This window comes from Aethalodelphis obliquidens, unplaced genomic scaffold (genome assembly GCF_003676395.1).
Source record: "Aethalodelphis obliquidens isolate GAN/ISIS:26980383/991018 unplaced genomic scaffold, ASM367639v1 scaffold21, whole genome shotgun sequence".
NCBI lineage: Eukaryota > Metazoa > Chordata > Mammalia > Artiodactyla > Delphinidae > Aethalodelphis > Aethalodelphis obliquidens.
In genome coordinates, this window is record NW_020837965.1 from 17,551,569 (window position 1) to 17,563,897 (window position 12,329).

Below are 12,329 nucleotides of genomic sequence, written 5' to 3' on the forward strand. Positions count from 1 at the left end.
CCCATTTTCCTTGTACTGGTATAACCTGCATCTTAGACTGCATTAGTTTCTGCACTCCTTGGCAATAGAAGGTATAAGAGGAAGGTCAAAATCTGACGATGGCAGAGTCAGAAAAATAAAAATAAGTTGGGGCTTTAGGAAAAGGCCACAATTTAGGCCGTTTTTCTTAGTGTTTCTAAGAGAAAAGGGAACTATAACTGAATCAAAGCAAAATGGGAATATACACCAAATAGCCCACCACCATAGGGAAAGTTCTATTTTTTGGAATGGCTGTTTTGCCATCTAACATTGGATGTTTCTTGCAATTGCATCATTGCTTTTAAAAAAGTCTGAATCTGGTAATTTTTTTAGACCTCGGAGACTTGGAACTGTACTGTCAAATTATGTGTAAGGAAAATAACTCAATTCTTATCTTTAGAAATTGTCTACTTAAGAGTTAATGTAATCCAGTTTTAAAACCATTTGTTAAAGCCCAACTGTGAGCCAGGCACTGTGCTTGGTGTCTGTACTTCTATGAAGAGGAATAAACGAGCTCAAGCTGAGGAACCCAGACAGAATTTATATGGTTAGTATGTGGCAGAGGCAGGATTAGAACACAGATCTAACCTCATCTAATGTTGTTTATAAAATACCATTAAATTTGGGCACTGCTATTTATCTCTGAACCTCTCTGAGCAAATGGGAGATGACATGAATCAGCATATTTGAAGTGCCTGCTAGGTACACAGTGGCATTTGAAAACTGTAATTCTCTTCTCCCTGGCACTGCATCTTGTATAGCAACAGTGTTCAAAAAATGTTAACCTGGGCTTCCCTGGTGGCGCAGTGGTTGAGAGTCCGCCTGCCGATGCAGGGGACACGGGTTCGTGCCCCGATCCGGGAAGATCCCACATGCCGCGGAGCGGCTGTGCCCGTGAGCCACGGCCGCTGAGCCTGCGCGTCCGGAGCCTGTGCTCCGCAACAGGAGAGGCCACAACAGTGAGAGGCCCGCGTACCGCCAAAAATAAAAAAAAAAAAAAGTTAACCTGAAATCAAGTATCTGTTTCAGAATACACTGCAGATGCTATCTGCTACCTCCAAGTGGGCAGAATTCAACATACTCTTTAAATAATATAAATGCTCAGCTCTTTCTTATCTCAGAGAAGTAGTACTGTTGTTCAAAGTTTTGTGTTCATATCTATACTGACCTGAGTATAGCATTTCATCTTCTATCTGATTAATATCTATAAAGTTCAAATTAAATCCAATTGCTTAGACACTGACTATAATAAACACACAATTTGGGTTGGGGGAAATAAACCAAACCAATCTTCCTCTATTTCATTTCCCTTCACTGTGGCATCCTTGGAATTTCAGTATTACAGAAAAAAGGTTGCGCGCTTAGTGTTGAGAAACGGCTTCTAATTAAACTCTGCATAATTTTAAATAAAGAGGAACAGACATTTGATAGACTTCAAATAAACTGTATGTATTTTAAAATAACACTTGCTATGACTGTAAAGTGCCTGGTGTATATTACATTTACATTCAAAAAGTCATGTAACAAGCCATAATATTTACACTCACTGTCTTCTAAGTATATAAAATAAGGGTGAATAAACACTCTACTTTCAATAGACAAGAAAATGGCAACTCCTTTACAATTTTATTTTCCTTTAATAAAACAGGATAGGGCTTCCCTGGTGGCGCAGTGGTTGAGAGTCCGCCTGCTGATGCAGGGGACATGGGTTCGTGCCCCGGTCCGGGAGGATCCCACATGCCGTGGAGCGGCTGGGCCCGTGAGCCATGGCCGCTGAGGCTGCGCGTCCGGAGCCTGTGCTCCGCAACGGGAGAGGCCACAACAGTGAGAGGCCTGCGTACCATAGGGAAAGTTCTATGGGCCATTTTTCGCGTACCGCAAAAACAAAACAAAACAAAACAAAAAACAGGATAAATAAGAAGTAAAAAGATGTCTAATTTAGAATAAGAATTTCCAAGTTACTTTAATGTTTTGAATTATATTTGCATTATTACTGTAAATATGTTTTTATTAGTGAGATTTTAGATACATAATTAATTCTTTGATCTAAATTATAATTAGCACAAAAGGTAAGATTATACTTGGATTAAACTTTTTTGGCTTCAAAAAATTAATAGCCTTGACTGGCTTCCAAGAATATTCTAAATTCAATTGATATTCTATTTCATATCAATGGACCAACAAAGTAAAGAGCTGATGAGACAATTTTACTTGAAATTTAACTTAAAACTACGTTTAACAGTACAGAGTTATACATCATTTGGACCACATCTAAATTTACTTTTATAAATAATACTTCATATTTATCTCGATTGAGGCTCCCTGCTTTCATTTTATTTGCAACTTCTAGGGTTAAACATTTATTATACCCCTCCCCCCTTTTAAAAGAAAAAGTTACTCAGTTTTCATAGGTTCTAAACGTAATTCAAAATATATAACTGAGAGTCTACCAGGAGCAAAGCCCTGTGCTAGGTTTTTTGGGTGATTCAAAGATGACCCAGATTTTGATCTTATCTTTAGAGAATATAGTTGATACTAGTTGGTAGAGGAAATGAAACAGTTATATAGGTTAATTTCAAAATAAGTCAGAAGATGTAAAAACCTAAAAGAATAATCAAAGTGTTTTAGAAGTTTGCAAGAAGCAGAAAATACTTTTAATTTGTAATGCCTAAGACCAAACAAGGGAAGTAGCATGTGAGTTTGGTCTTAAAGACAAGGGTAGAATTTGAACATTTAGTGAACAAAGTCAAAGATATTACAAAACCAAAGAAAAGTGTGAGTAGAGGGTCAGAGGTGAAGAGTTTATAGTTTATATGAAAAACGGTTTAAGTTCTAAAATAAAATGTGCAATTAAATATTTTAAATATTACATGTTACAATTTTGAGTAAGTTTTGTAAGCTAAATTTTATTGTGATTAGAGATGTGTAACTTGAGTCTTTTGAGCTGCCATTCCTGAAACTGAGATTAATTCTTCATCTATGTCACATATTTAACTGAAACCTATATTTACTACTCTGATCTGTTGATAATGGTCTTTAACTTAGTTCCATTGTTCTCTAGGAAGTATATCCAGACTAATCTGCTGAAGAGGAAATAACTACAGACAGAAGCAAAATGAACTGTCAGCTCAACCAAACCGAGACAGAAGGAAGAGTGTCAACATGGGGACAATGGAGAGGATGGGAGGAGGGAGAAATGGATTAGAGTGGGGACAGTTAGTCTTTGCTATTTTGCATTCGTTTCAAGTCACACACTCTTGGAATCTGACCAAGTTGCTAAGGGAAAAAATTAGGTCATTGCTTTCAGTTGTTTCTCTGTTAGATTTTTAATCCAATAAAATATAATCACATGTATTATGCGTAAAAATATGGACAATGAATTTCAGAGGCTATTTTGGAACTAAAGTTATAAATTTCATATTCCAAAGATTGAAAAATACAGTTTTGATCAATATGAAAAAATAAATCTGTTTAAAGCATATTACTGTAAAATGTCCTGGACTGGAATATGCATGTAGATGTTGGTGTTAATTCTGGGCTGTTTTGTTCTGAGGTCAATGGTATTTATGACATGGAAACAGAAGTTCTTACTGTAGGCCTGTGGGTTGTTAAAGTTCATGAGAAAACCTGTAGTTCTCCTAAAGAGTGGATTTTTTTAAAAAAAATTATGAATCAATAGTATATTCTCACTGTTCTCACATTTTCAGAGCTGCTTACACAGCGTATGCTAAGGTCATTGTGCAAGTCAGTGATCAAACACCTGGTCCTTCTTTTGAGGCTCTTCCAACCTAGTCTTCTATTTTGGAATTTTATACACTAGTCTTTTTAATATAGGTACTGTTATGAACTAGGCTTCTAAGCTGCAACCACAGAGAACAACTCTGGTTGGCTTAAGCAGAAACGGAATTTATTTGAAAGGATACTGTCAGTACAGAGTTGCTGGGAAAGTTGGAGATTAGGCTCAGAAAACAAACAACAAAGGAAGGCTGCAAGTGAGTACTACACCACAGAAACAGTCCAGTGAGTACCTTGTGCAGCCTTGGGACCGTGGCCAAAACCACTCCTGGACAGTGAATGCCATCACTGGTACCACTGTCACTGACTTCTCTCCTTTTCCACTAGGTGTTGGTGTTGCTGCTCCTACCCTGCTTCCAGAAAGAATTCTCTACAGTCCCCGATTCTCTGTGCCATCCGCTCTGGACTGAAAAAGCCTAGGTCATGTGCTGAAGCCCTAAACACAGAGAAGGCTGAGAAAGCAAGTATCCGACCTTTTAGGTTTTTACACTGGGAGGTGGGCTCTGCCTTCTGTGAAGACCTACACAGTGAGGAATTTCCCAACATTAGGAAGGAGTTCCTTACTATGGGCAGCTGAAAAAGTCAAATAACTGATATTGGAATACCTGCCTATTCAGGAAAGAATGGCCCGCTCAGTACAAAGCCCTCTGTTCTCTGGCGAAGTGCTCTGAAGCAGTCTGAGTGGTGATGTACCCAGGTATTTAAATCTCCAGCTGGCCCACAATTCCCCCACATATGTGTTTAGCCCCATCTGCAAGCGGTTCAGTCCCACCAGGCTTATAGCCGAGGCTCCTCTGAGTTGATGCTTCAATCACTAGTCTGCTGATTTGTTCCTGCAACTAGGCCACAGTGGCCTCCCACCATCATCCTCGAAAAGTGGTTCTCATACTGCTCCCGCGCCTCACCATGCCCAAATTCCTGGGCTTGGGGTTGGAAGGGCTGGTATGAGTCACAACTTCATCACTTACAAGCTTAGAAGAAGGCTAGTTATTAATCTCTGAGCCCTACTATACTCATAGGTTGTCAAGATAACCAAATGAGAGGAAAGTAAAAGCCCTGTGTAGACCAAAATTATAAGCATGATCTCATTAGTTAACAGTCCTGATAGATATGATAAATCCCCCAGTTCTTCAGGATTGTGGTCAATCTAGATCTCTCTGGTTCTTCTGGGTACTGATGTCATATCTTTATTTTATTATAAAAAATCAATTTTGTAATCAAAGCAGTGTATGCTCATAATTTAGAAAGTCTTGTACCTAGCAATGAAAAGCTTACTCTAAAAATAAAACCTCCTGCCCTATCTCTCTTCCACACCAGTCCTGCTTCCCAGAGGCAACTACTCTCAGTTTTTTAGTACTTTAGTATCTTCTGGTATTTATCTCCTTCTATTATAATTTTTATAAAATTTTATGAAAATAAAATTTTAGAAATTTTATTAAACCAAAATTCAATGTTCAAATTATGACGACTATTTTTTTTTCTTGATGTGGACCATTTTTAAAGTCTTTATTGAATTTGTTACAATATTGCTTCTGTTTTATGTTTTGGTTTTTTGGCCACAAGGCATGTGGGATCTTAGCTCCCCCACCAGGGATTGAACCCACACCCCCTGCAGTGGAAGCACTTAACCGCTGGCCCACCAGGGAAGTCCCTATTATGACTATTTAAATACTACTTATGGCTGAGCCAGGCTGGATACTAGAATTACATTTTCCTCCATATGTAACTTTAAATTTTTCTGGCAAATATTAATTTCCTCTTTTCCCACTTGCTTCATTTTTTATAAATTAACAATAGCTAATTCTTCATAAATGTACCAAAAGATCTATAACACCTTTTTCAATGTCACTTGTCACTTAATGTTCAAACATTCAGGTAATTGATTTCTTCCCAGATATTTACTTCTTGGAGCCTTTCCTCCTCCTCCTAGTCCAGTCTAGACTAGACGCCCACTACACCTAACATACAGCTCGTCCCTAGCATTTTCTTTTCTTCTTTCTGGTGTTAGACCCCATTTACTGGATCCCACACTTCCTTGTTCTTGGTTTACTTCATCATTTAGTGGAACACATCCTTGGTAACTTCCTGAGTAGGGGTAGACGGGAGGTAAGTTTTTCGAGGCAGGACTGAAAAATGCATTTATTTAGCCTGACACGTGATTGACAGTGTGGCTAAGCATAGAATTTTGTGTTTAAAACAATTTTCCATCAGCTCTTTAAAGGCAATATGTAATTCAGTTGTTGCTACTGAAGAGTTCAATACCATTCTGATTCCTATTTCTTGTATGGAAACTAATTCTTTCCTCTCTAAATCATTTCAGAATCTTCTCTTTTTCCCTGGTGTTTTCTAGTGAAAGGGATGAAACTTTTAATATAGAAATCCCCTTCACTTTGGCAATATTGATTGTATTATTCCTTAGATACTGTCTTCTCTTCCATTTTCTCTAGTATATATTTCTAAAGCCACTATTTAAGATGTTACACTTTCTGGATGAATACTCTAGTTTTCTTATTTGTCTCCACTGTTGTCCCTCTCTTTGTTATTTTACTTTCTAGATTTCTTAACTTTCCCTTTCAATCCTTCTATTACAGTTTTCATTTCCAAAAGCTCCTGTTTTTACTTTTATAGCATTCTATTTATGTCTCATTGTTCAATAAAATGCTCTTTTCTGTAAGGATATCTTGATTCTACTGACGTTTTTCTTCTGCTCCCTTCATTGTCTGTTTCTTCTATGTTATTATTTCTGTCTCAATTTGGAAGCTTTCCTCAAATGTCCAGGGTTTTTATATTTAAGACTGAGGCAGTAAATACCTACTTGGAAGCTCTTACAGAAGGAGGCTTGCTGACTGTAGTCTTCTCTGTAGAACCACCGGAAGGTATGCTGCCTTTTTCACTGTGTAATTTCATCATGAAACCCTGAAACAGGTCTATATGCTCTTGGGCTGTTCACCACTTCTGGAGCCCAATTTACTGTCTTGTATCTGTCCGGGCTTGGACCAGAGCAGGTGAAGGTCAGGGAATGACTTCACCATTTAGTTTGCAGGCTTTCACATAATTCTAGGTTTCAACCTTGAGCCTTACCCCGACCCTTCTTTATCGTTATCTCCAGATGTGGAATCTCTCTAGCTCACTTCGTTTGAAAATAAACCTCAGGTCTCTTGTGTTTAGAAGGGAATTGAGGGGGCAGAGGTCAGGATTTGCCACCTGGTTGCAAGTGATATTAATGCAAAGACAGATGGACCACTGAAACAAAATGAAAAAGTACTAACTCATGTATTCATAGGAGCTTAATAAAGGGTGGCACACAGTAAGTTGAGGCCTCATTACCTGTTAATTCACCTCCTTAACAGTGATTGCCTACTTGTCTGAATAAAACACATTCTCAATGTAGGCCAGGAATCCTCCCTTTTATCTACTTGCCAAACCACTCCAGCTGTCTGCCTATATTGCCTCTTTTTATGATGTTATTTTATTTTTTTTTAATTTTTAAAATAAATTTTTTTATTTATTTAATTTTTGGCTGCGTTGGGTCTTCGTTGCTATGTGTGGGTTTTCTCTAGTTGTGGCGAGCGGGGGCTACTCTTCATTACAGTTCGCGGGCTTCTCATTGTGGTGGCACCTCTTGTTGCGGAGCATGGGCTCTAGGTGTGTGGGCTTCAGTAGTTGTGGCATGTGGGCTCAGTAGTTGTGGCTCACAGACTCTAGAGCATAGGCTCAGTAGTTGTGGCACGTGGGCTTGGTTGCTCCGCGGCACGTGGGATCTTCCCGGACCGGGGCTCGAACCCATGACCCCTGCACTGGCAGGCGGATTCTTAACCACTGCGCCACCAGGGAAGCCCTATAATGTTCTTAAAACTATTAAATCACCTCTCCACCTTGAAGGGCATACGTTGTCTCAAGGTCTTGCCTCCTTCGATAGAATCTGTCTCCTTTTGAAACTGGGCTTTAACTTTTAAAGTTAAATCTAATTTGGAATAAAAGGTAACAGTCATTAATTCATAAACATTTACTGAGTGCCTACTATGCCCCAGGCACTGGGGACACAAAGATGAAAACAATATGGTCCTATCCTCAAGTTGCCAGTCTAGTCTCACAGCCTTTCTTAACTGGGAGTCCTCGTCTGAATCATAGAACACAGAAAATTATTTCCGTGACTGTTTTCTTAATTCTCTCCAAAATGGTATGTAACTAGTATCATGCTGGATGCATGGAAGAGATGCTAATTCATTACACATAATAGATGCCTCAGAGGATTATAGGTTTAATCTGCTTGCAGAACTCTGGCTGAGAGCTGAGTGACAAACAGCCAGATACAATAGTTTGATAAGTGGTATGCACCAACTCACTAGTGATAAAATTATAAGAAAATCTTAAAAACAGTAATTACTTAAAACAATCTGTAAACTATTCTCAATATGCGATTTAGTCAATATAATTATAAAATTATTTTTTAAAACTTAAAAAGTTAGTTTTAGAAAAGACTGTGGTAGTGAACAATGTATGTTGTGATGATTAGCATTTAGCAGCTAACATTTATTGAATGCTTACTATGTACTGGGCACTATTCAGATCACTTAACATATATTATTTCCTTTAATCCTCATAAACCTACCTTATAGCATTACAATTCTTATTTTACAAATGAGAAAACAGGGGCTTAGAGAGATGACTTATAAGGTCAAACGAGTTAAAACATGATAGTAAATGATTCAAATCCAGCCTGTCTGGTACCAGAGCCTGAGGTCTTAGGCTTTATGATATAAAATCCCTCTCCAAGTGACTAAATATTCTCCTTCCCATGGGAATAGGTAAAAATTACCTTGAAGTTATGGTCTGTTATAAACCCTAGTATGAACAGTATAATGGGTACGGAAGAAAGATAAGGCCTACATGGGGTGCGAAAAACAAAACACCAAATAACCCAAACTCTATATTTTGAATAATTAAAGGAAAGAGAGAGTCATGTACACCCCAATTTTTTTTTTTTCTCAGTACGCGGGCCTCTCACTCTTGTGGCCTCTCCCGTTGCGGAGCACAGGCTCCGGACAAGCAGGCTCAGTGGCCGTGGCTCACGGGCCCAGCCGCTCCACGGCATGTGGGATCTTCCCGGACCGGGGCACGAACCCGTGTCCCCTGCATCGGCAGGCGGACTCTCAACCACTGCGCCACCAGGGAAGCCCATGTACACCCAAATTTAAGGGAATATTTGTTTGCTTGTTTTAAGTAACCAAAATTAAGGTTCTGCAAGGAGTGTTGTTTTATAGCTTTAAATGTGCTCCAAAAAATACAATTTCTAGCTAAATTATATATATAAAAAATTTAACTCACTTAACATAAAAGAACTCTAGATCAAGTATTATCCAAGATCCAAGAACTGGCTCACCATTTTACTTTCCATTAAAAACTTAACAGCAACAAAACAAAAAAACATTAAGGAGTGCTTTCCCATTTTTAAAAACAGTAAAGTATACACAGTACATTTTGGTTTCTTATTATTTAAACTTGTCAAAAAAATAAAGCCATTTTGAGAAAATAGAGATTATTATCTCTTTTTGGTAATGTTGCAACCTTTAAATTTTTCTGTAGAGGCATTTTCTGACAAATTTGCTTTTACAGAATGAAAGAATGGTAGGTCAAGCTGCTAGGTTATTTTTGTGACATATTTTCCTATATTCTGATGTCTAATAGTCTACTATTACTAATAATTTTTGTTTTAAACTAGTAAGAAAATATTTTGATGACATTCTGATTATGGTAATAAAACAAAATTAGTACTATTACTACACAGGTAATGGTAAAATAAGATTTTAAAAGATTCTTTACGTAATAGAAATCTTAACTTTTTCACTCATGTTTATAATGTCTTCTGATAATCTCTCTCATTCATGTTGTCACTGGCATTGTTATTTAACTGGGGCTTTTATTTTTATTTCTCAAAGTCTTATTAATTTGTTGATTTAGCCATACATTTTTTCAAGTTAGAAAAATGTGCTTAGCTTTCCTTATTTAAATTAATGTCTTTTACCCAAACCATTAACATTCTCTTCTAATTGGCAACTTCTAGTGTTCTTTTAGCAAACCCTCACCAGCTAAATTTCTCAAGTAGTTTCATGTCATATAGCTTGTTTTCTTTTAATATACAGCCATAGAAAGCTAAGAGTGCATTCTGTCAAGCCAGCAAATTCCCTTTGCTCTCCCATGGAAGATTTCTTTCCAGCTCTGAAATGTTAAGATTCTAACGTTTACCAACAGATATACAATTCTTTTAATGTAACTTTCATGTATTTATTTGCTTGTAACACACAAAATGTGCCATTCTAACTTAGTTTCAGTTTAAATTAAATGAAGGCACGAGTCTAAGCACTAACTCTGCCTTATGCCCTGTAAACTGTTGCTTGAGGTACAAGTTGAACTTGAAAAGATATAGCATATTTTAAAATTTAAGTCAGAAACCTTGCCCAATTCTTTGATTCAATTAATTTGTATCCAAATGGGACTATCTTCATTTTTGTAATGAACTTTCATTCTTATTCTAAATATTTAAGAATCAATAAGGCACTGGTGTAAATATGAGAATCTAAGTCACCCAAGGAGTCTTAGATCAAGAATAACCTTGAAATCTGGGAAACAGGGCTAGCTCAAAGCTCAAGAGCAGACAGGGTGTAGGTGGATGGTAGCTGGGTAATTATATATTCCCACACCTATCATCTTACATTACGGAAGAAAGAGCCTCAAGTCTCATCTATTGCTTAGTCACTAGTTTTGAATGCTTGGTTTTAATACCAAATGAAGAGCCACATTAAAACTAACCCTCATTCTGTCTCAGATGTCATAACTACAGATTTGAAAAAACTGACCCTGTTACATCCCAGACACTGAAATCATGGAACATATTGGTTGTGTTTTCAATTTGGAAGACAAATATGTCATTTTAGAAATCAAGATTAAAAATCAGAATTTCATACCTTGTGCAAGCATGTTAAATTCCAAGAACAGTGCTATGTGGTAAAGTTCCATGGCTTCTTCTGCCCTAGTCATGTTTGGCTTCCCTGCGACGAGAGCCTGAACTTCACTGAGACTCCCCACAGAGGGGCTACAGTGCAAAACGGAGAGGTCCACCACGTCAGTATACATACAGTGTAATATAACTTTCGCATATTTTTTTGGTATAATGGACTCATCTAATATAATTCTTGTGGGAGTCCTTAAAGTTCGGTCTGTGATTTCTTCACCAGTCCGTATCCTCCTTTGTAATAAATTTCGAAAAAATGGGGACCGTGCTGAAATAATAGCCTTATGAGCTTTGAGCTCTTCATCTAAACAGTTCTGATTTCCACCAAAAGCTTCAACCAGTTCAGAGTCTGAAGAAAAACTAAGGACGACATCATAATAACACATGTAATCAAAGAGTCCACGCATATCTACATCAAGGGAATTTGGTGTTCCAAATTCTTCACTAAGCTGAACGAGGATATCAACATTTTGAAACCTTGAGTCCTCCATTCCAAACTCTCCTGTATAAAGGTAGTGTAACAACGCAGAAAACATGGGCATATCTATACCAGCTGTACTGATGTCCATTATGATCTCTGCCCCATACTCGGGTGAGGAAGAAAGTAGTGTTTTAAAAAATGGACATCTTGCCGCCAAAATGGCACGATGAACAGGAAAACAAGTTTCTTGAAATATTAAGTCTACATCAGTACAATACTTGTACTCATAAAGATCGGCCATATCTTTCTGCAATGTCCGGGCTTCTGGTCTAGCCAAACTGGCTTGTAGAGAAAGCTCCTTTAAGGCTGAAGTTCCCTCATATTCCTCCACTAATGCATTGACATCTCGAACATCCCACCCAGAGAGGAGTTCTCGCATCTGCTTGGCGTGATCAGCAGACCTATTAGATTTTCGACGCTTGATGAACTTCTTCTTGAGGGTGGCAAGGCCAGAGGTTCTCTTTTTTTTGTCTTGTGGTTTCTCATGGCCATGGTCAAGGCTATATAATTTTGATTCACAACCATAGCCTTGCTGAGAATAGGATGATGTCCCTAAGAAGGAAATTAAACAAATGAAAACTTGTCTCTTTTTTCGTGACAGTCATTTTCAGCATTCAATTTAATATGCATTTTGTGCTAAAAATATTTACAGACATTTCTGAACCATTCAAATAAAACTGATTTCTGTTTTCATAAAGGAAGACTAAAGAGTTCAGATAACTCATTTTTATATTAAAGAAAGAATAGGGACAAACAAAGCAGATTATTAATTGTAAAAAATGCTGCATTTGTATGGGCAAAACAAATGGACCAAGACACAAGAAACATATTTTGCTGTTTCCACACCAGTGGAGATTCCTAGTTTTCCTAGGGTAACTGGCAATTATGGTTAAGACAACCAAAGAAAAGCTCAACTGTGCTATAGCAGCTTGCTCAGGATAAAAATCATATAAGCCAGATTTACATTTGATGGGAAAAAATCTGGATGCTACAGAATTATCATCTGTAATAACTTTTTCCATA

General features: G+C 37.6%; 1 protein-coding gene across 5 annotated transcripts in view; it reads right to left on the reverse strand.

The window, feature by feature from the left end:
• BTBD7 (BTB domain containing 7) overlaps positions 1-12,329 on the reverse strand; it is an 81,187-nt gene that overhangs the window by 38,332 nt on the left and 30,526 nt on the right. For 4 of the 5 annotated variants that reach the window (XR_003435621.1, XM_027120414.1, XM_027120415.1 and 1 more), the window contains exon 3: positions 10,779-11,858. Coding sequence is in view for 4 of the 5 variants with exons in the window: in XM_027120414.1 (XP_026976215.1) it covers positions 10,779-11,858 (1,080 nt within the window). In the remaining variant the exon portion in view is untranslated. Of the gene's footprint in view, positions 1-7,562; positions 7,778-10,778; positions 11,859-12,329 lie in introns of those variants that run through there. The other variant, XM_027120417.1, reaches the window with a different exon arrangement.